The sequence below is a fragment of the Talpa occidentalis genome, unplaced genomic scaffold (assembly GCF_014898055.3).
Source record: "Talpa occidentalis isolate TD23 unplaced genomic scaffold, MPIMG_talOcc4v2.1 talOcc4.11, whole genome shotgun sequence".
NCBI lineage: Eukaryota > Metazoa > Chordata > Mammalia > Eulipotyphla > Talpidae > Talpa > Talpa occidentalis.
Window position 1 is genome coordinate 98,518,749 of NW_023601104.1, and position 22,760 is coordinate 98,541,508.

Here is a 22,760-nt window from a genome sequence, read left to right on the forward strand (position 1 = left end):
AAGGGGTACAGGGCCTGGGCTAGCTGCTGAGACAGACAGACCTGGGCCTCACCTGCCTGGAGTTAAATTCAGAAGGAGAAGCAGCCACAAACTGGACAGCCACACACATCCGTTCTGATCACACGCTGTGTAAAGTGTTGGGACCTTGTAGGGCCTCAAAATGTATGAATGTTAATTTGATGGGTGACTGGGTGGATGGATGGACAGATGGGTGAGGGACTGGGGGATGGATGAGCTCAGGGAGGTGGAGGGAGGCCAGGGAGGACACCGCGGCATCCGTGCTGACCCTGCCTGCAGAGTCCAGTCACTTCAAGACACTGGAGCTGCCTGAGCCGGCCAGGGGCACACGCACGGCTTCAGGAGGTGCAGGGGGTGGGGGACCCAAATGCGGGGTTTGTTTGTGTTTGAATTGTGCTACTAATTGCCCGTGCACACAGGTGTGTTTCCTGGTGTCGTTAATCATACATAAGACACGGCTGGTTTGTCAAGCAGAAGTGGAGCATAAACCTTTGCTTTATTCATCACGCTTTTACTTATTTCTAAACGTGACTGTTGCACATTTTAAATGTTTTCCTGTATGATTTCCTACCTCCCTTGCCATATTTTCATTTTCTCTACTACATACCTTCCATCTAGGGAAGAAAAAGTGGGGGAGGCACTTGGGTGGGAGCAGAGGGGACCCCAGGGCAGGAGCCCAGGATGGGAAGGTGGCAGGGACTGAAATGACAGGAATGTCGCCAGAGCCACACACTGAGGAGGGGTGGGGAGTGGGGCTAGAGAGGTAGGTGGCCGCAGGGAGAGCCACGAGCTGCACCTGAAGAGCTATGGAAAGTGACCAGGCAAAGGTGTCAGTTGCAGGTGTCCCTCTGGCTGCAGACTGGGTATCCCTGTGTCCCCAGAACCCGGGCCAGTGCACGGCCTGCAGGAGGCATTCAGCGTGTGTTTGCTGTAAAGGAAGAGGCCACGGCAGTCGCCTTTGATCAGACACGGCCGGAGCGCCCCTCTCCACTGGGCGGGAGTCATGTGCCCTGGGGGAGGGCGCCATGCCTGCTTCCTGGCGTGGGCCTGGAACACGCCCTCCCTGCACCTGTGCCCACCACCCACCCTGCCCCAGGCTCCCCGGTTCCTCCTTCTCTCCATCCCACCTGTCCTTTCGGAATGTCAATCATTCTTTCAGAAACGGTCAACTCCTGCGTCTTCTGAGAAAGCTTCCCAGGCCAGATGTCTGTGGACTGACTGACCGCATGAGGGAGGGAATTGTGGATTTCGATGTCACTGCAGCCGACAACCACTGACGCCTGGAAGTGGCCTGGTGCCACAGAGGTGCTGTCACCTCGCTGCCCTGCCGACCCTCAAGTCAGGAGACCACCTCATTTTACAGACATGGACACTGAGGCTCAAGAAGGCCACGTAACTTGCCCAAGATCCCACAGTTAGGGAGCGAGGACTCCTGGACACTTGTCTGACCAGCTTCCCGTTCTTTTAACAAACATCTGCTGAGTGCCCACCCTGCCCGGGACCATCCGGGCGCCTGAGACACCTTGGTGAGCAAAGCATACACAGCTGCTTGTGCTGGTGGCGGTTCCAGGCCAGTGGGCAGAGGCAGACAATGAACAATGGAGTCAGGAATAAATAGGATCATTAAGTGGAGCAGGTAGGGTGACTGGAAGTATTGGGGAGCAGGTGGGCAGGTGGTGGCCAGGTTGACCCCTTTGAGAAGGTGACATGGTTGGGACAACAGATTTTACGATTCTGCTCTCCCTGGTCTCTGGAGCATAATCGGCCTCTGGAGCCTCCTGGCCCAGGAGATGCGCAGGTAGCGGGGTACATGATCATCGGAGAGGGGTTCACTCCAACCAAGAGTGTGAAGGCCCAATAGCAAGGGCCCAGGCAGAGAGCCCCGTCACCTGATCTCGCTGGACCTTCCCTGTCATGCACACAAAGGCTTTGTGCCACTGGGGAGGAGCAGCTCAGCCTCTCCCAGCGCTCTCAGGCGCCAGGAGGCCGACTTCTTGTCTGCCCGGGCTGAGGTCAATCTCGGGGACACACCGGCAGTGACGGCTGGGATGCAGGCGAGGCTCGTCACAGGGAGCCCTAGTTCTCCGCCCTGCTTCTGCCAGACGTTGACTGAGTGGCCTAGGCAAACACCTCCTTCCTGCACCTCCGTTACCCCTTTGTGCAATCCTGGGGCTCTCGGGGGCGATCTCTGAAGGCCTTTCTTTATTGGACAAGCTCTCTGGGCTCAGGCCCCAAATTTCACGATTATCGTTGAATCCTCTGCTCTTTTGCTCTACTGACTACTCAAGATTGAGCTTTAGGGCCTCCCTGGTGACCTAGGCGTTGAGTCTCAGCGCTGTCACATGTCGGGCCTGAGTTCGATCCCCAGCCAGGGAGCTGACCACAGGGCGCAGCAGACCTCTCCTGTCTCCCCGCTGCTCCCCTCAGCAGTGCGTTTCAGTCAATCTGCCTGTTCTGTTCCCCTCTCTGTCTTTGGGGAATCCTCTCACTGCCCCCCACCCCCAGCCCTGGCCTATACCCTATGCAAAAAAAAAAAAAAAAAAGAAGAAAAGAGAGACTGAGCTTCAAATCAAGTCACCTTAAACAAAAAGGAATTTCCTTAAGCATGAAGAGCAACATCACACACAGAAAACTCGAAGCAAATGGAAACCACCTGTAAAATGACACAGGCTGAGGCCAGCCCGGGGATGGGATTCCAGACCTGCTGCCCGCGCCAGCCGGGGAGCCCGACGCGCGCTCCGCTTCGCTGAAGAGGAGAGCTCGCAGGCACTCGAGGATCGCGGAGACAGGCTGGCACCAGGGACAGGCTTGGTGCTTGAGAGATCAGCAGAGGAAACTGGACAAGGAGGGACATGGCCCCTCTCTGACTCCAAATCCTGGCCAGAAAGCCCCCGAGGTCGCTCAGGCCGAGCTCACAGGCACAAGCACCAGGTTCCGGAGCCTCAGGTCCAGACCAGAAGGTTCATCGCGTCCAGGCCTGACACCTGCTCCTGCCCTCCCTCCCTCCCGCGCCCCTCCTTCCCACAGCTCCCCCCCCCCTCCTCCTTCCGTGTGTGCTTCCATGTTCCACGAGAGTCCCGGAAAAGTCGTGAAGTTGGCGCAGGATTTACTGTTTCCTCAGTGCTAACATCTAACAGAACCAGGAGCTGTTGGTCGCCCCTGGAGGGACCCCGGTGCATCACTGTTCACTGGAATTTGGGTTTCAACCATCTTTTTCAGTAATATCGTTGCCTGTTCCGGGATACCATGCTGCGGTTAATGATCTTTCTTCATTTTACGGCCTTTGCTGGGGGCTTCAATGGGCTGGAGTGCTGCACCTCCCCCTGCAGTGACCTTTAGGGCTAACCGTCCCTAGGTCCGGCTGGGCAACCAGCGCGCAGGGGGAGAACAGCAAAACCCTACATACCTGCTGCACCTCCCCCCGCAGTGACCTTTAGGAATGGCTTTCGCCACGGTCCCTAGGTCGGCTGGTCCCTAGGTCGGCGGGGGGAGGGGCGGGGGGGGGGGAGGAAGTTCCCTGAAAAGGCAGAAGCTTATCAAAAGATAACGACCACCAAGAACTGTTATAGGACAGGGAGAGGGCAGCCCAAACCCCGCAAACCTGCTTATTCTACATGGGTTCTGCCATCCGCCGCATCAACACAAAACATAGGAGACTTTAATGGGAAGGAACTTTAATAAAACTAGGAAACAATACAGGAAAGGCAAAGAGTCTAGTTTCTAAATGAAGCACCCAAAGTTACCCGTCCCCTCGTGGGTAAAAGTCCATCCATATGGGATTGGCCCAGAACAAGGCCCCAAAGCCTGCTACAAGTCTAAAGCATCTTCCAGTGGGGACCCACAGAAAAGGGTCACAAACAACCAGACAAGCCCGGAAGGAAAAGAGCAAAATCAACATCAAGATAAAAGCTGCCATGGTCACCTCCCCACAGGTCTCACCCACATTTGTGTCACCTAGTCCACGACCAAAAGACAAGCACAGTTTCTTCACGTGTCTCTAGGCTCCATGCGCCTCCTCCAGGTCTCCTGGCTCCATCCTGCTTCCTTCCTTCCTCAGTCTCTTCTTGCAGCTTCTTCTCTTCCTGCTCAGCTCCACCCTCCCTTGGGTGGGGCAGGGAACCTCCCCCTTTCCTGGGGACCACCCTGTTACAGAACCACTACAAGAATGCTAAAAATCTTATCCCTTCTTTCTAGAACTACAAACTTTAATCCCTTATAACTTTAATCCCTTATTTGTCTTTCTAAACTTCCTTCTTTCTTCTGAAAAAAGTCATTGCTTGTTATGTAGATCACCTCCCTGATGGTGATAGACTGAGCCCATGAGCAAGCTAATTTCATTGATATTCATTGTCCCTTTGCTTTTGGAAAACATATATATTGGTCACCAACTCAAAGAAAATGACACTCAGATTTTCACTCTTGAAGTGTGTCTGTTTGTCATTTCTTTCACCGACGCCCTGACCACCCTGCACGCTTCTCTCAACCCTGAGGTGGCCTCATCGTCTACTGCTGTGCTGGTCCGCGGCACTGGAGCCTGGGGCAGGGGGAGGCGGGAGTTAGTCTGTCTGGAGTCAGGCTGAAGTTCAAGTCCCCACTCTGCCATGTGTTTGGTTTGTGACGTTAGAGGAGACACTTGAATGCACCCACCTTTACTTTTTCCTCTCTGTGAGGTGGGGACTGTCACCTCGCAGGGTATTAGGGGGATTAAATGGTGTGATGTGTGTAAACCTGCTTCGCACCCTGAGGCACCGATCCTGCGCTCAGCGCCAGCTCAGCGCCCTTTGAAACCACAGGGTGGATGGGGCAGTCGTGGGGTGGTTCCTTGTGCCCCAGCGCAGGGAGACGCGCAGGGAGACGCAGGCTATTGTCTCAGCGTGACATGGACAAAGAAATCACAGACCCCCAGATTAGGCTGGGAAGGGCCCTACAGAATGGAGACCCCCTCTGGAGCAGGCAGCCCTGCTTCACACTGCAGCCCTCCGCCTCCCTCCTGCTCCCTCTGGTAACCAGTAGATGTTTCACTAAACCAGTAGATTTTTCAGTATGTGGTTTTTTGGTTATTTCTATTCTATAGAGAAGTGAAACCACTCTGGATCTAGCACTCGGCTTCTGATGTAGTTCATCTAACACAATAAAGCCATGCGTCGTGTCCCAAAAGGTATTTCAAATATTTAAAAAATTAATTTATTTATATATATTTTACATCATTGTTCATTTTTGTACAGTGTTTGCTTTCTCTCAGGTGTCGTCCCTGTACAATTCCCACCACGAATTCACCTGTGAACCATCGCCATAGTCCATCCTGTATGCTCTTCCCTCCCTGTTTTGATCCCTTTCCCTCCCCCTGCAGAATGTCTCTGATTGATAGATGCCTTTTAATTTTATTTATTAATTATTATTGTTACATCTTTCCAGATCCCTTATTTGGTTCCCTTATATTCCTCCTATAAATGAAACCATCCAATATTTTTCTTTTTCCTTCTGGCTTATTTCACTGAGCATATTCCCTTCCAGCTCCGTCCATGTTGCTGGGAATGGCGTGAGCTTATCTTTTTTGATTGCTGATATTTCATATCTTTTAATAGCTGAATAGGATTCCATTGAGTATATATTCCACAATTTATTTTTCTAATCATCTGTTGTTGGGCACTTCGGTTGGTTTCATGACTTGATGATTGTGAAAAAGTGTTGAAAGCATTTCTGCTAAGATCAGGCACAAGACAAGGATGTCCATTCTCACTACTACCATTCATCATAGCCTCGGAGTCCTGACCAGAGCAATCAGACAAGAAAAAGACATAAAGGAATCCAGTTTCGAAAAGAAGCAGTGAAGCTATCACTCTTGAGAGATGACATGATCATATACACAGAGAATCCAAAAGATGCTGCCAGAAAAACTACTAGAAATATTAAATGACTACAGTAAAGTACAGATGCAAAAATCAATGCACATAAATCAGTTGCATTTCTATATGCAAACACTGAATTAGAAGGAAAAAAAATCCACGTACAATTGTATCAAAAAGAATGAGATAACTGTGAGCAAAACCTAAGGAAGTGAAGGACCTATACATTAAAAACTTTAAGGCTCTGTTAAAGGAAATCAAGAAGGCACAAAGACAGGGAAAGCTATCCTATGCTGGTGGACTGGAAGAATAAACATCGTAAAAATGGTCACGTTACCTAAAACGACTTACAGATTCAACACAACACCTACCAAAATTTTAATGACTTTTTCCGAGGATATAGAACAATTATAAAATCTGTGTGGTTTCAAGTGTTCTCATGTTTTAATTCTAGCTTGGCAGTTCCCCTGGTGGGGCCTGGGAATCTACATTTTAATGAGGACACAGGTTCCGCTGATACTACACCTGGGAAAACCCCACACCCCCTCAACCTGCCCATCTGAAGGAAGTTGCAGCAACAATGACCTTTACAAAAGTCCCTGAGTGTGGGCAAGTCCTCCGAGTTAGCCCTTAGGGTTCCCCAATGCCCTCCTACTCCCACCCATCTTTATATGCCTTTGTTGTCTCCCTCACACCCCATCCCTGCCGATCACAGGGCCTGCCCTGGAGGAGCTACTCACTGGCGGAAGGTCGAATCAATCAGGGAGACACACAAGAAGGTAAATTACTCAGGTGTGTTCCAGGTGTTTGTAAAGGGAGGGGCAGACTTCTGTGGATCCAGGGAAATTCTGGAGAGGGTGATTTGGAACGGGAGTTAGCAGGATGGAAAGGTGTTCACCAGGAAGAGAGTGCGGAGGGTGTCTAGGCCAACAGAGTTATGTGGGGCCGCACAGCGTGGGGCCAGAGATGACAGGGCTGTGCTCATTTCCTCTATTTTATTGATAGGTGTTCATTTTTAATGTTTACTTTCGTTTTATTTATCTATTTATTTATAGAGTTTACATGAAGTTCATTACACAAATATTTCCGACTATTATTGCTTTGTTCTTCTCGACCCTCTTTTTGCCTTGAATTCCAGCTACGCTTATCTCAGACCACATGATTTTGAACCGCAGGCCACTGGGCTCCCAGCTTGCTCTCTGGAGTTAGGATGGTTGCGATTGCTGTTTTCAAGTTTACTGATCTCTTCTACAATTTTTCTCTTATGCTTAGTCAATTTTAATACATTTTTCATTTCAGATACTGAAATTTTCATCTCTAAAGGGTCCATTTGATTCTTTTTTATTGTTTCAATTTTTTTCCTCATAAAATACCAATGTTTTCCTTACTTAAGCAGCTGTTTTAATGTCCTTATCTGTTAATGACATCGTCTCAGTTGGTCCTGGACCCATATCTATCGACTGAACATTTCTTCTAAACAAGGGTCATGCTTTCCTCTTTCGCAGAATGTCTAGCGATTTTTACTGGGATGCTGGGCATTGTGACATTATAATTTATTGCCTGGATTGTCTTGTCTTCCTTCACAGTGTGTTGACATCTGTTGGGACAGCCACATAAATTACTTGTAGATCTGTTTTATATCATCAGGTCATGTTTTTTTAAAGCTTTATCAGGGTGTCAAGAGTAGCTTTAAATTAAAAAAAAAAAAAAAAAGAGGACTTTTACGCCAAAGTTAGTCAGCCCTGATGTCAAGATGTGACACTTCCAGGTCTAAGAACAGCTGGGCTGTCAGTGAGGTGCCTTTACTTTGTCTGGTCAGCTTAAATGTCTCCCCACACTATCCGCTCTGGGAATTGTTCATCTTACATCTTCACGGCAGTTTTGGGATAGTTTTTTCTTTTCTATTGGCCCTGTGGAATTTCATTTTCTGCATGCAGAGCTTAGTATTTAGCTTGGACTTAAGCTACTTAAGGACTTTGCTGCACAAGTCAGCACTTACACAGGTTTTCCAGATTCAACTCTGTCTCCTAAGCTCAGCAAGACTTCCACACTCTCCATGGGTCCCCCCATGTCCAAAGAGTGACTTTTGGCAGAAAATTAGGACACTCAATTTTCTTACTTCATTTGTTTCCCTCTTGGCCTATTGTTCACTGTCTAAATTGTTTCGGGTATTTTTTTCAGCGGCCCAATTATCTTATATATTTTGTCCAGCTTTTCTGTTTACAGCTATTTACAAGTTCAACATCAGTTACTTTGTCCTGGCCAGAAGAGCAAGTCAGCTCAAATTTTATATGTCTATACTGTGTAACTATCAGCTTTGTTAGGATCCCAAAAGTGTCTCTTTAGCTCATTTGGCCAGTGTCACCCCTCAGAGGTAAATTTCTCATTTAATTTTATTTTCCTTCTTTCCTTCCTTCCTTCCTTCCTTCAGCAAACACTAGTCCTTAGTCTTGGTCAAATGGGTGTATAGCGAGAACAAGCTCGTCAAGTTCCTTGATGGATTAAATTTTTAGTCATACATATAAACATGAAATTATGACAGTGATAAGTATTTCAATAAGAGGTCAGTGGCATGACACAAACATTCAATAGGAGGAATTCTCGTTACCTGGAAGGTCAAAGAGAGCTTCGTAGAGGAAGTGACATGCACAATACAATGAAGAGGAATTTGGGGAAAGTGTTGGGTGAGGGGAACGGAGGGAGCTTAGGGGACAGAGCACAACAAATGTCACCTGCGGGGATCATAAAGGAGGCCAGAGTGGCTGACATAACTGTCCAGAGCCAGGGGCCGGCGGGCCCTGGCCATGAAGGTGGGATTCAAGGCTTCAGCGCCCACTTGAGCAAATGGGAAATGACAGGAACACTTTTAAGTGGTAAGTGAGGAGTTAACGTGGAGAATGAGGAAGAAGGAGCCTCAGGGGTGAGTGATGAGTCTGAGGCTTGAATGACAAGCTGAATGGCAGTGCCACAGACGGAGATGTGGAAAGACGTGTCGGTTGTAACTTCTGTTGGGAGCTGGTGTTTGGGAAATAGACTGACTTGTTTGTGCCAGTTTGAGTTTAAGGCTCATTTAAGACTTTAGGTGGAGATAGCAATTAGGCAGTTAAAGGTATGGAGTTCAAGGAGCGGTTGGGGCTGGGGATTAAAAATAATAGTCACGTGTCCTTTGTCATGGAGTTATGGGGATGATGAGGCTGGAGAGAGGAGAGATTGATGTGAGCGCAGCGCTGAGGCTCCCCATCCCTCCGGACTGGGCAGGACAAGAGGATCCCACGAAGGTGACCGAGAAGGAAGAGCAGAGACATACAGGACAGCTCGGAGCCCAGGGCCGGAGGGTGAGAGCCGGGGGAGAAGCTGGGAGTGATCCCCAGGGCCACGCGCGGCTGAGAAGGTGGGTCAGACGAACGAGACACCGTCCTGGGCTGGCCCTGTTCTGTGAACCCACAAGCCAGCCAGGAGTGGGCCGGGGGTGAGAGGTGAGGCCATGGAGGCTGGGAGCACAGAGCTCCGGAGGGTTTGGTCCGTGATGGGCCTGCCGGGCAGACGCGGGCGAGAGAGGACAAGAGGGCATCGTGGGGACGATTGTGTTGAAAAGTCATGGGCAAGAATCCAATGAGACAGAGAGTTGAAATACAGGAGACAGTTGTAAGTTCCTGTCGTGGAGGTAAAGGGTGTTTTTTGAGTTTAAGGAGGGGAACTGACCTGAGGGGGGTGGGAGGGAGGGAGGGGGAGGGGAGAGCACTGGAAAGTTGGGGGGCATTGGTTGGGGAGGTTGCAGTGGCTCCTTTTCTGAGTGTCTCCCTCTTCTGTGAGGTCGGAGGCAAGGCTGGCTGATGTGCGCGGGAGTGCGCGGGTGTGCCCGCGAGCGGCGTGCACACGTGCACGTGTGTGGGTGAGGAGCCCCTCTCAGGAAAATGGAAGGGGCTGAGACCTGGCTACCTTCAGGGGGAGGGGGCGGTCAGTGTGGTGCTCCCAGGCAACCGGAGACTGGGGCCGGGAAGTCACAGAGGGCGGAGCCGCCCTGCTGAGCCACCTTCTCTGCAAGTGTTGAGCAATGGCTGGAGGGTTAGTCCAGGTTTGGGGTCTTGCCCAAAGTGTGGGTCACAAAGACAAAGGCCCCAGGGCGTCTAGAGCTTGGGAGTGACATGAAGCCCTTAAACACTCAAGTTGGATCTAGAAGAAAGGATGGGCGAGTGGGTGGGATTGCACCCGCCTTCCAGCAAACTGGAAACTTCCAGCCAACTTTAACAGCTGGGTGGGGAGGTAAGTTGAGGCCAATGGGGTGCCAGAGCTTTTCTCCCGAGGCCAGTGGGGGGTTAGTTAGGAATTCCATGCTCTTGACTGACACAGACCTGCAGCTGGAAAGTGCACCCCACCTGCCGTGTGGGTGGGACTAGAGCTGAGGAGTGAGGCTGAGCGGCTGGGAGAAGCCAAAGGGCCTGAAGGTGCAGGGAGGGAGGCACCCGGACGGGGCAGGCCTGGACGACAGCCCCTCTCAGCCAGGCGGCCGAGCCTGCGGGCGGGACAGGCTGCTCCAGGATGCTCGTGGGCTTTGTAGGACTGCGAGACACAGGGGTGACCATGGGCTGGGAGGGCAGGAATTAGCACAGGAAGAGGCCAGGCCTGTGAGGATCCTGAATTTTAAGAGTTTGAATTTTAATGAGCGTTGCCAGAAAACCCTCCGTTCCCCTAGAGATTAGGGTCCAGCCCTTTGTGGCCACTGCCGAGGCCTGGAGAAGCAGCTTGGCCCTGTCACGTCCCGGGGATAAGCCCGCCCCTCACCCTCGCCAGGCAAAGGCAGAAAGCAAAGTGCCGCGGGCCCAGCGCTGGTCTCCTGGGGCTCCAGGACTGAGACAGGCTGCCCCTGCCCCTCGGAGCCGCCCTCAGGGGCTGCCCCTGCCCCTCGGAGCCACCCTCTTCCCCGAGGACAGTGAGACTCGAGACTCAGGGCAAAGCCACCGCACAGGGGCCGTTGTTCCAACACAGCTCGCTGCTCTGGGGTGGGGAGGAAACACGTGGTCTCCCGAGCCTCTGCTCCGGGTTCACGGCCACGATCGAGGGCGGCCCCCTGATCGCTGAGGCCACAGGGCTGCTGACCCCAAGTTGCCCGGTAGACCAGTCCGTCCAGGTGCACTACCGACCCCGTACCTCCCGGGTGTGCAGCAGACCCCACATTCTCCGTCAACGTTTGAAGCCCCCGGCCTGTCACCGAGTTCATCAAACAGGACAAATTCAAGCGTTTTGTCCCGTGTCCTCCGGGTGTCCCCTTTGCAGTCCCCTCCCCCGCCCCAGTTCTGACACTGGTGAGGGGTTTCCCACCTCCAGAGGGAGCACAGTCTCCGTCGTGCTTGGGGGGCTGGGGCCGAAGCCGCACACAGCTTCAGAGTCGTCCTAGACACTCCATGGGGATGGAAGACTCGGCCACATCCTCTCCCTCGGCGTGGGGGCCAGCGGTGCCGCCGCTCCCCCTGTTCACGGCTTCACCGCTGCAGCCGCCCCTCGCCGCCCCACCCCTGCCCCGCCAGCCCCCCTTCCTGTCCTCTGGGCCTGAGCACAGGCGGCTCTCGCGCCTGAACCTCTCGTCTCCTCCGGCCCCCTTCACCCTGCTGTTTCCCAAGTCCTCATCCAAGTCCTCATGCCACGTCGCCCGTGCCCCCCGCGGCCTCTGCTCCCTGCTGTCCTCCCGGGGCACTCGGAGGGGCAGGCCCTGCTTTCCGTCCTCCCCTGCAGCCCCAGCACCTCGCGGCGAGTCTGGTACATTCACATGCCAAACGCAAAGAGCAGAGCGCAGGAACTGTAGATAAGCGGCGCCTGTCCCCCAAGGATCGAAGGGTGGCTGCCTGGAGACCTCGCAGCAGGGACAGCTGTGCAGAAACCCAAGTCAGGGTTCAGAGGAAGGTGTGCGGAGCGGGGAGGGAGACCGACCAGGTAAACAGGGATGGGGTGAGTTGGGTGAGTGGCCAAGTGGAGAATTGGAGGGTGAGAAAGAAGGGCTTTCCAAGGGGGGCGGGCATCCCAGGAGAGGAGCCAGCCCGCAGCAAGGCATGGGGTGTTGGTAGCAGGGGGTGTGAGGGCCGGGTGGGGGGTACTCTCCCCCCAGGGGGGTGGAGGAGGTGCATCGTGAGCTGTGCTGCAGGTGCAGAAGGATGACAGCTAGGCCCCAGGGCAGAGAGAGGCAGGGCTGATGCGGAAGGCGGGTGCCTGTATGGAGGGCTTCACTTCTATCCCTGGAAATGGCATCGGTGCAGGGTCAGATGCTGGTGGGGTTCACTCTAGTGACCTGGAGAAAAGTTAGTGGAAGAAACAGGGCCGGGGGGGCCGAAGAGTCCAGAGCCTTGGGGGGTGAACAGGGGAGGCGAGGAGCGTCTGGACCAAATGCAGAGCAAGAGCAGGGAGGGAATGTGGGGCTGGCGGTGCTGCCTGCCTGGCCGCGGGAAGCGGGGGTGACCCAGGAGCACACAGCCGCGGGGACGGGCAGTCGCCTCAGAAGGGGAAGCAGAGGGGTAGGCCCTGGGTGGGGAGAGCTTGGAGGTCAGTTTGGAACATGTGGCTGAAGAGTCCACACCGAGGGTGGATTTTGTGAATGTAGCCTGGAGAGAAAACTCAACTTCAGTCAGATAAACAGACAGGAAATTAGAAAACAAAAATTGCCCAGATAAAATAAATAAAATAAAATGCACAGAGAGAGAAATTCAGTTTCCCAATAGAACGACTCATTCAGCAAAATGACTCTTCACAGATACCTTCTAATTGCAATCGTAGCTGCTGTGAGAAAACATAATTCAGCTGCCATCAGTTCAGTTCCCACCAAGAGCTCGCTGGGAACGTGGCTGATCATTCTGGCCGACTCGGTGGGGCTCAGATAAGTATCCCTGGGTCAGAGAAGAGAAAAAGACAACTCAAGTCCCGGGAAGCTGAAAACCCACCACCGGCAGCAGGGCTGGAGGCGAGCCCGGCGCTGTCCTGCTCCAGACGTGGGCCTCGGGCTGTTCGGCCTGGCATCCTCCGCCAGCCTCCTGGGCGCGCCGGCGCGTGTGCTGGCACAGGCAGGCGTGTCGTGTCGAGGGCTTCAGCTCAGCAGCAGCAGCCGCCTCCACTCCAGGCACCTGACGACCGCAGAGCCAGCCCTGCCTTCCGCTCGGGTTTCAAAGAGCCAGTAAAGGCCTGGGTCTGGGGATGGGCCACACGTCAGGACCTTGATCAAGTCTGCACAAGAGGGATGCAGGGCGTTTGGAAGAACCTCCAGGGAATGAGAGAGTCCTTCTGGCTGCTAACATTCTGACTTTGCAGTTTGCTTCCTGTAGGAAACATTTAAGAACAGTGCACCCATGAGGCAAAAAGGGCAGAGGGCACGCGTTCTGGGATTTGGGATTGAGACCTGACTGGGTCCTGCACAGACCGGCTTGTGCCTTGGGGTCAGTGCCACCATCTCTCTGAACCTGCTTGCCCGTCGTAGCGCAAGTGCAGTCATAATGTCTGCATCTGGGGTTCGCTGAGGGCCCGATGACCTGACGTCGGCCAGCTGTCCCATTAGTCCCCTGTCTGTTGCCAGCCACGTGGGTGTTGAGAGTCTCTGCTCCTGGGACAGGATGCTCGGCTCATCTCCCACCAATGTCTTTCTCCTCTCTTGCAGGCTTATTTCCTTCCAAAATGACACCCGCCTTTTATGGAGTGCTCTTGGTAGTTAGCCTCTGGGCTCCCATCTACTCTGTGCGTCCACCCAGCCCTGCTAGCCAAGAAGCCCCCCAACCCTCCTCCACAAAGAGCACCCCCACCCCCCAGGGGTCCTCCAGCAACACCGACTTTGCCTTCCGCCTGTACCGGAGGCTGGGGTGGAAGAGCCCGAGTCAGAACATCTTCTTCTCCCCCCTGAGCGTCTCCGCCTCCCTGGCCATGCTGTCCCTCGGGGCCCGCTCAGCCACCAGGAGCCAGATCCTCCAGGGCCTGGGCTTCAACCCCCAGCACACGCCAGAGGCCGCCATCCACCGGGGCTTCCAGCGTCTGGTTCACTCCATCAACATCCCCAGCCAGAGCCTGGACGTGAAGATGGGCAGTGTCCTCTTCGTCAGGAAGGAGCTGAGGCTGCAGGCCAAGTTCCTGGATGATGTCAAGAGGCTGTACGAGTCGAAAGTCTTCCCCATGGATTTCTCCGACGCCGCCGCTGCCCTGGAGAGGATCAACGGCTACGTGGAGAAGGAGACCCGGGGGAAGGTCGTGGGCTTAGTCCAGGGGCTGGAGCCGATGGTGGCCATGGTCCTGGTGAACCACATTTTCTTTAAAGGTAAGACTCTGAGAGGTTGGCTTTGATTTTGATGGTTTTTTTTCCTTCCCATTCCCCCCCGTCCAGTCAAATAAGCAGCTAGATCAACCCTAGTAGGGGTGGGTGAGAGGGAGCGCTGAGTTCAAAGTAGCTCTGCAGTCCCTGGTGGATGGCCTGGGCCGCCTCACCCTTCCGCCCCGAGCCCAGGCCGTCCGTCAGGCTGCGGCTCGCTCAGTTCCGTCTTGGGAGAGCCCGCGGCTAAGTTCTGAGGGTCTGGCGCTGGGCTCAGTGGGCAGCCCAGGGAAAGCTCTTCTGAAAGTGGCCTTGGGAGGAAGGAAGCGCATCTCTTAGCACCAGTGGCTGCCTGCTGCCCACAGAGGAGTTCCAGGAGGACACAGAGCTCCCCGGCGGCCCGGGGGAAGGAGGAAAGCTGAGGGTGTGAACACTTTCATGGGGGAAAGCGGGCGGAGAGATATAACTGTCACTCACAGCCCCCGGGACACCTGTCTAGCGCTTTACAGATTACAGACACTGCCTCGGAAGAGCACGTCGGCTACCACCAGACAGCCCTGGGGGGATGCCCACCGCTGCCCTTCACTTGCTCTGGGATCCTCGTCATGTTGGGTTAGAAGTTCTGCCATGTGTTGCGCGCCCAATGGGTGCCAGTCTCCAGGCTGGGGTGGACGAACATCAAGGTCTACTTGATAGGCACGTGCTTAGGGTAGAAGTGACTGGACTCTCCAGGCAGAGTCAGCATGGATGCTGCGGTGTCTGCCCTCACCTCCCTCCACCTCCCTCCATTCATCCATCCCCCTGTTTATCCATCCATCTCTGCATCCACCCACCAGCCTCCTGTCTGCCCACCTAGTCATCCATCCAGCACCTTGGGAGGAGAAGGAGATACAATTCATGTATTTTAAGCCCCTACTAAGTTTCTAACACTTTATCTTGTCTCAGTTTTGAATTAATTTTATTTTTGATTAAACTATAATTCACAAACCACAAAATGCACCATTTTAAACCATACAATTCAGTGGGTTTTGTTTTTCTGTATAGTCACAGGGTTGTACAAAATGTCAACACTATGTAATTCCAGAACATTTCCATCCTTTCCAAAGAAAACCCCTTGTCTCCTCATTCCTGAGCTTCCTTCCTGGCAGCCTATAATCAACTTTCTCCATGGATTTACCCATTCTAGACATTTTATATCAATAGAATCAAACAATAGGAGTCTAGGCCAGTGTATTTTTTTTCCCCTTCAGTGGCTGCCAGGTGGCTGGATTTCACTGCAAACGCTGGTTGTTTATTTTCAAGGCTAATGACCAGCTGGAGAGTGGGACATAGAGGTAGAACAAATAAAACACCGCTGTTCTCACTAAGACTCAGCTGGTTTTCTTTAACATATTATTCCCCCGGTGTGGTGGAGGATTTTGGGTAACTTCTTGAGTTCTAGAAAGCGACTTTAACCATTGTTTGCAGATTTCTCGTTGTTCTGTAAAAGAGTTTTTAAAGGTCCTTCCTTTACCATTTTCCCTGTCTTCCCTGCACTAATTGCACTTTGCCTTAAGCATCTCTCTTTTCTATTTGCACCAGGCAAGTGGGAGAAGCCCTTTGCCCCTGCAGACACTCGAAACAACTTCCCATTCCTGGTGGACAAAAAGACCAGCGTGCGGGTCCCCATGATGCACCAGGTGGAGCAGTTTGCTTTCGGGGTGGATCCGGAGCTGAACTGCTCTCTGCTCCAGATGGGCTATAAGGGGGACACCACGGTCCTCTTCATGCTCCCAGGTCAGGGCAAGATGAGGCAGCTGGAACAGGCCTTGTCAGCCAGGAGGCTGCAGAAGTGGAGTCACTTACTCAGGAAGAGGTGGGCATCCGTGTCTCCTGGCTGGGGTCTGAGGCAGGTGATGCTGTCCATCCAGGGATGGGGCAGGACTGGGGTGAAGGGTGTGGAATGCTCCCTCTTGCAAACTGAGCACCGACTGCACGCTAGACAGCGAGAGGGCTGTGCATATATGCTCTCACTCGAACCTCACCATCTGCCGACAGATAAAGGAAATAGGGGCTTTGAGAGTGGGGGTGAGTAGCCCAGGGTCTTGTTCACTTGTCACAACAAAACTGTTATGTCATTGTAGGTATCTGAGCAAGGAATAAATCCACAAAAACAAACTCCCACAAAAAAGCACGAAGTAAACGAGGATGATCATAGCACCAAACTCATATGTTCTTGGAAAGAGAAGTTGCTGTTTATAAAGTAGTGGGTAGAACGCCTGGGAGATAGTAAGTGCTCAGTCAGTGTTGAAGGTGAGGTCATTAGTCCTGTATTATTATGGGAAGTAGCAAAAGGATGTTAACCATAAGATAAAAAGGGGTGTCAGTCTAAGTACAATCTCTTAGTCATAGTTTCTTGGCATTGTTGGCATCATGCCCAGATGTTCATATTCTAGAAGAAGAAACCGGGTTAACTGAATCAAGCATATCCTTGGGGGATGATGGAATCCAAGAGGCAAAATGCAAAGGAATTTCTGAGCAAAGGGCGAAGGCTTTTAGCTGGGATTGAGGGAAGGCGTCAAGGAGGTGGTGGCATTTGAGCCTAAGTATAGCGGGGATGAGAAGACACAGAGGCTTGGGAGGGGCATTACTGATAAACAGCACTGGCAAAAATGCAAAATCAGGGATCCAGGGATGCCGTGGGGTGTTTCTAGGTTTTCCCCTGCTCAGATGGCCTCCAGGGTGGGATAAAAGAAGCAGAGGCAGCAGGGAGGCTGGGGGGAGGGGTGGAGCACCAGGCAGCAGAGCAGCCCAGGGGAGAGGGTGAAGGCCGAGCCAAACAGGGCAGAGCACTGTCCATGATGCTCAATGTCACCAGAAGGTCATTGATGAGGACTGAGGCATCCTTCCAGCACTTTTGTGACTCAATAAGTAATGGACCTTGAACAGAGCACTAAGCCTCAGCCCTACCATCTTCAGGTGGAGAAAATGTTCATGGGCAAACCTGGGGCAGTGCCCACACAGCCAAGGAGTAAGAACAAGGACAGACAGTTCACGCTTGGTGCAGAGAAATCTCTGCAGAGGGAAAAAACAATGGGCCCAGCTCTGGGCTGTGCCGTCCCGCAGAGCAGCCACTAGCCACTGTGGTTATTTCAATTTAATTAAGTAAAACAAAAAAATTTAACTCCTCATTGGCACCAACTGTGTTTAAGTTGCTCAGGAGCCACATGTGACTCGCGGCTACTGCATGGACCACATGAATACAGAACATTCCCAACTGTTCAGAAAGTTCCACTGGGTTTTGCTGCTCTAGGAGATTAGCAGGGCTTGTCACGGGAAGGGCTGGTGGGGGGCTCTGGGGGCCAGAGGGGGAAGGCATGTTTCCATCGGTGCCTCCATCGGCTTTTGCCATAGGCTCCAGGCAGGGGCCCCTTCTCAGCGCTGCCCCTGCTACATCGGGGCCCATTTTTCATCTTGTATATCTCCGGGGCTGGCCGGGCTCTGGCAGGAGGCTGACCTCCAGAGCAACCCGAGCTGGAGGTAGACGTTTGTCTAGGAGGTGGAGGTTGACCCCGCCAGCAGCAAGCAGCAAGCCTGCAGCAGCGCAGTGTCCTGACCTGTCACCTAGGAGAGCGATGGCGACCCGGGGGCTGTGACCTCACCTTTTCCTTTCCCCTTCTCTGCAGGTGGGTAGAGGTGTTCATGCCAAAATTTTCCATTTCCGCCTCCTATGACCTGGAGACCATCCTCCCGAAGATGGGCATCCGAGATGCCTTTGGCAAAAACGCTGATTTTTCTGGGATCACGAAAAGAGGCTCCCTGCAGGTTTCCAAAGTGAGTTGGTCAATAGGATATTTCCGCAGAAGCCCATGTTGTCAGGGCTGTAGAGACTGGCTCACCGAGCATGGGCAAGGAAATGGTGCCCAGGAGGCAAAGGGACTTCACTGTGACCAGAGTAGGATGGAATCTCGGGAGTGTCAGGCCTGTGCGGTGACCCCACAGTTCCCACACGACGGCTTCGGCCCAAGTTCCTAAGCGCCAACTACACTTCTTTACGTGCCGGCGTCTCCTTGGCGGGTGGTGCTATTGCTCCGGTGCCTGCTGCCAACGAGCAGTGCTTACCTGGCCTCCAGTCCCCCCCTGAAGCTTAGGCCACACCAAGGTCATAACTTGCTGATCTGGGTCACTAGTGCCCTGTAGCTGGGTGGTATTCAGCCAGTGACTGGGCATTGACCTAAAAATCTAGATTTCTGATTCTCTTGCAGCAAATCACTGAGCCCGGTTCCCACCAGGCACCAGGGAGCCCAAACCGCTACTCAGCGGGGATTGACCAGCACCGAGCTAAGAGCACCCCTTTGAGCCAGGGTGCACCATACAGGTCCCCCCATGCGTCTCAGTCTCTTACAAGAAATGTCCTCATCTAGGGCCGCCTGCCGGTGCCTTTCTGGTCCCTGACCTAAATATTTTGACAACAGATTCGAAGCGTCAGGAGTGACCTGGACCACGGAAGGCCCTGCCCCCCACCGGCATCCAGGGGAGGCGCACAGAGGCCTCACTCTGTGAGCATAAATGACCTTTTCCCACAAAGTGCTTCTGTGGCCCTACGAAATACGACTGTCAGCAGCTCTCACTCCCTCTGACTCTTAGGGGTACCAGAACCCTAGGTTAGGAATCTCTTCCCTGGAAGACCCAGAAGGGATCTATGCTGAGTGAGCCCTAGCCTATGTCCCCCCACGGCAGCACACGGCCACTGTCACAGGCCGCGGCGTTAGCACGTGCACCTGAGCTCATCAAACACCCCTCCTGCGTGTGCGGCCGTCATCAGCCTTTCCTGGATTTGGGAAGCGCAGCCCACAGCACCTGAACACCACCTGTACCTGGATGGCGCCCCAGAGGCCAGTGGCCACATGGCTGCATGGATGGAGAGAGCAGAGTGCGGGCCTTTGGTGTCTCTCACCTCGAAGCTTCTGAAGGGGGCACCCCCACTCCTGGGCAAAGCGCCAGACCCCAGTTAAGCATAGTGTCATCACGGGCACAGCTGATGTTTGCTTTTTCCTTGGCAGGTTGCCCACAAGGCTGTGCTGGACATCGATGAGGAGGGCACAGAGGCCGCAGCCGCCAGTGCCACCAACCTCGAGCTCCGGTCAAAGGACAGGCCCGCTTACCCCACCATCACCTTCGACAAGCCCTTCCTCCTGCAGATCACGCACGATGCCACAGGCTCCCTTCTCTTCCTGGGGAAAATGCAAGATCCCACAAAATTCTAGGTGGCAAAAAGCTGGCTGACTGAATCCACAGCAACCATGCTTGAAAAACCACAGACCTGTGGCCTGTGCTCCTGGGGTGATGTAAGCTCAGGGTCCTCTTGTTCCAAGGGTCCCTCACCCCAGCAGTGCTGTATGCCCACCCAGGGTGCTGCTTTTGAGGCTCGGTCACCTAAAGTCAGCAGAGCTCTTGTCACAAATCAACAGCCGTGGTCTTTCCCGAGCCCTGCAGGCATGACCTGGGCCCCTGGGAATAGGAATGGGGCCTGGCAGTGAATAATTCAATAAACCTACACCATGAACGCAAGCAGTGCCCGTGTGTACCGTGAACAGGCCCCTGGTCTGAAGTGGCTCATCGGCAGCTCTCGTGACTGCTTGTCACTGTGTGACGTTTCAGTGGCTGCCTGAGTCGGTTTGTTTATTCATTTATCCATTCAATGAAAATTTAGTCATCACCTACTCTGCACTGGGAGCAAATCAGACAAACCAGGTCCCCAGCCTAGTGGGCCTAGATGGGGTGCAGACCACCCGCCACCAGAGTAAAACACGACCTACAATAGACGGGGTTGTCTCAGGAAGCAACAAGCACTGCGAGGACACGGAAGAGACAATCTGAAAGTGGGTGAAGGGAGGGTGGCGGTGGGGTGCTCCTGTGTGCACAGAGGCCAGCCAGGAAGGAGCAGGTCTGTTGGGGCCACAGAAGGGCCTTGTGGCTAGACTGGAAGAACGGACAGGGACAAGCGGGTCAGATCATGGAGAGCATTACTGGCCAAGGACAGACGTCTGGGGCGGGAGCACCACTGAGCCAGGGGAGTTCCAGGCAGGAGACAAAGGGCAGGCCACAGCTTGGGTAGGGCTCTCTGCCCTTTGTCCACCCAGCTTCTCCAGGGCCGCCTGCCCTCCTGGTTCTGATGTTGTTGTGTGTGTGCGCACACACATACACAATCACACACACCAGGCAAAGGCGATGCCATCTCCCTCCCCCCCACCTCTGCCAGATACCATTCTGGCCCTTTCCATCTGCATTACTGAGGGCATCTACTGCAGCCTCTACTGGAGCCCACACTCCCAAGACACCAGACACTTTTGGGGGCACTGGTGCTCCAACTAGCTCAGATGTGTGGGGACCCTCATGTTGGCTTTTCCAAGCTCTTGTCCACAGACAGGAAACAGAAAAAATCATGCTAAAGTAACGCAGAGGCTTCAACAGAGGCCCCCGCCTCCTATAAGCCCACCTTATTTTACAAGTTGGGGAACCAAGAACCAAAGAGCAAAGATCCCCTGGACAGAATGAGCGTCAGGGCCAAAGCTCCGACACAGGAGACCCCAACCCCACCCTCTGAAACACTGCCTGTCCCAGACTCGGCCTTAGCACAGCACTCTGGCCTGGCCCGCACGGAAGCAATGGCTGGGCGCCGGCTCCAGGAACACCAGCTGCCCAGGGTGGACAGCAGCAGGGATGGCCAGCGAGGAGGATCGGCTAAAGGTGCACTTGTGGCCACAGCTCCCAGCAATTTCTCGCGGCTCTCGTAGGTGTCAGGGGCGGGTGGGGGCTGTCAGTCTCCTTCCCACCACCTGGCTCTGGGGGGGCGCAGTACAATGAGAGGCGGCCTCAGGGGGCCTTCTGGTGCCCATGCAGATGTATCCTAGCAGGCACAAGAGCAGGCACAGAACCTCCTCTGTGCCCTGGTGAGCTCTCAACACGCTGTTCTTGCCGATGTCCGTCCCCTGCATTCATTTTTAACCGTGTCCAGGTGTGTTGCAATCAGGCACAGCAGGATGACGGGCGGAGACCACGGCCTTGGAAAGAACTGCAATACTCTGAGGTCCCAGGAAGAGAGGCCATCCCAGTCCACACAAGGGGACCCAAAAAGAAGCCCCCAGGCTGGTCAGAAGGCAGAAGGAGCAGCAGCAGCGTTTGGAGAGGACCCTTATCACTACGGAGGTGCAGGGCAGTTGTGTGGGGCACCCCCTCCCGGGCAGGGGGAGAAGCGCAGATGTGGAGGCTTGTGCTTGGACGGTCTGTGCTGAGGCTTAGCTGTGCCCTGGACAGCACAGCGACGGCGTCGGTGGAAGCCGCTTTGGTCTTTAGCTTTGGCTCATGATTTTAAGATGTCACATCATCAATCACAGACTATTGAGAATTATTATTACAAAATTGCATGAATTTTGTCACTTCTCAGGCATACCTGGCAATATTCTGAAAGTAAGGTCAGCTAACTTGTCAAGGCACATGGGAAAATTTTCCCACCCCATCTGGGTTCTCCTAAGGCTGAGCGGATGGAGAAATGAACAACAGAGCAGCTCGCAGGAGGGAAGGCCACCATGTAACAACATACATGTGGAGAGTGTACATGGTTATAAAAGCTCCAGAATAACACAATGGATTTGGGGATATTTATCTTGTTTTGTGGGCACCTGGGCGGCCCAAAAGGGGGTTGACTTCACATGACAGACCAGAAGGGGAGACCCCACCCTGACATTGATTAACAACTACAATTGGACAAAGTCTGCTCCCCCAAACCACATTCTCTAGGTCACAAAAGGGCAAGCAGTGATTGCTTTTCCCATTGGGAAGAGGGCAGCAGCTCATGATGTGACAATCTCTTCTTGATCAGGAAAGAGTGAAGGACGTGGGCAGGACAGAAGCTTCTCCACAGTCTTGAGCGATTGCATTGCTCTGAGCTTCAGCCTCTGCAGGCCAGAGCAGGGATCTGGAGACCAGTCCTGACTCTTGGGGGGGATCTGACTTTATACCCCCATTTTCTAACACTGTGAGGTGACAAGATCTCCTCAAAACATATAAACTAGCAAAGAGAATACAGGCTGAGAAGCCAGGGTCAGTGTGTCCCTCACAGCCGCCCACATGGCAGGGGCACCCCCAGCAGGATCCCCAGCCAGCCCATGTGTCTTACCTACCGGTCACCTTATCACTGGAAAATCACTTTAAAACCCACCCATCAGGGTCTCCCCTCGTGGCGCAGGCAGTTGAGCACAGCCTGTAAAGCTGTCCACAGCCTCTGCAGTGCCGGTTTGATCCCAGCCCGCCAGCGAGATACCCACATGGCACCGCAGACCTCTCTTGTCTCGCCCGCTGCTCCCCTCAGCAGTGTGTTTCATTAGTCTGCCTGTTCTGTTCCCTGCTCTGTCTCTGGTGAATCCTCTCACCCTCTCTGTGCATCTAGCCTGTACCCCGGTTCTTGTATAAATAAATAAATAAATCTTTAAAAAAATAAATAAATAAAACCCACCCCATCAGCCTTGTAAGTGTCGATCCATCTGGTTTTCTTTTTCTTGTCGAAGTGTGATTGACAGAGGCCTTTTTATTAGCTTCATGTACACATCACAATCTGACATCCGCATGCTATGTGAGACAGTCCC

At 53.4% G+C, this 22,760-nt stretch overlaps 1 protein-coding gene across 1 annotated transcript; it reads left to right on the forward strand.

Annotated features, from left to right (window-relative positions):
• The first annotated feature begins 13,613 nt into the window (after window positions 1-13,613).
• Window positions 13,614-19,382, forward strand: SERPINA9 (serpin family A member 9). Its single transcript, XM_037501855.1, has 4 exons — window positions 13,614-14,145; window positions 15,718-15,991; window positions 17,802-17,949; window positions 19,179-19,382. The coding sequence occupies exons 1-4, from the start codon at window positions 13,758-13,760 to the stop codon at window positions 19,380-19,382; spliced, it is 1,014 nt and encodes a 337-aa protein (XP_037357752.1). The 5' UTR covers window positions 13,614-13,757.
• The last annotated feature ends 3,378 nt before the right edge of the window (window positions 19,383-22,760 follow it).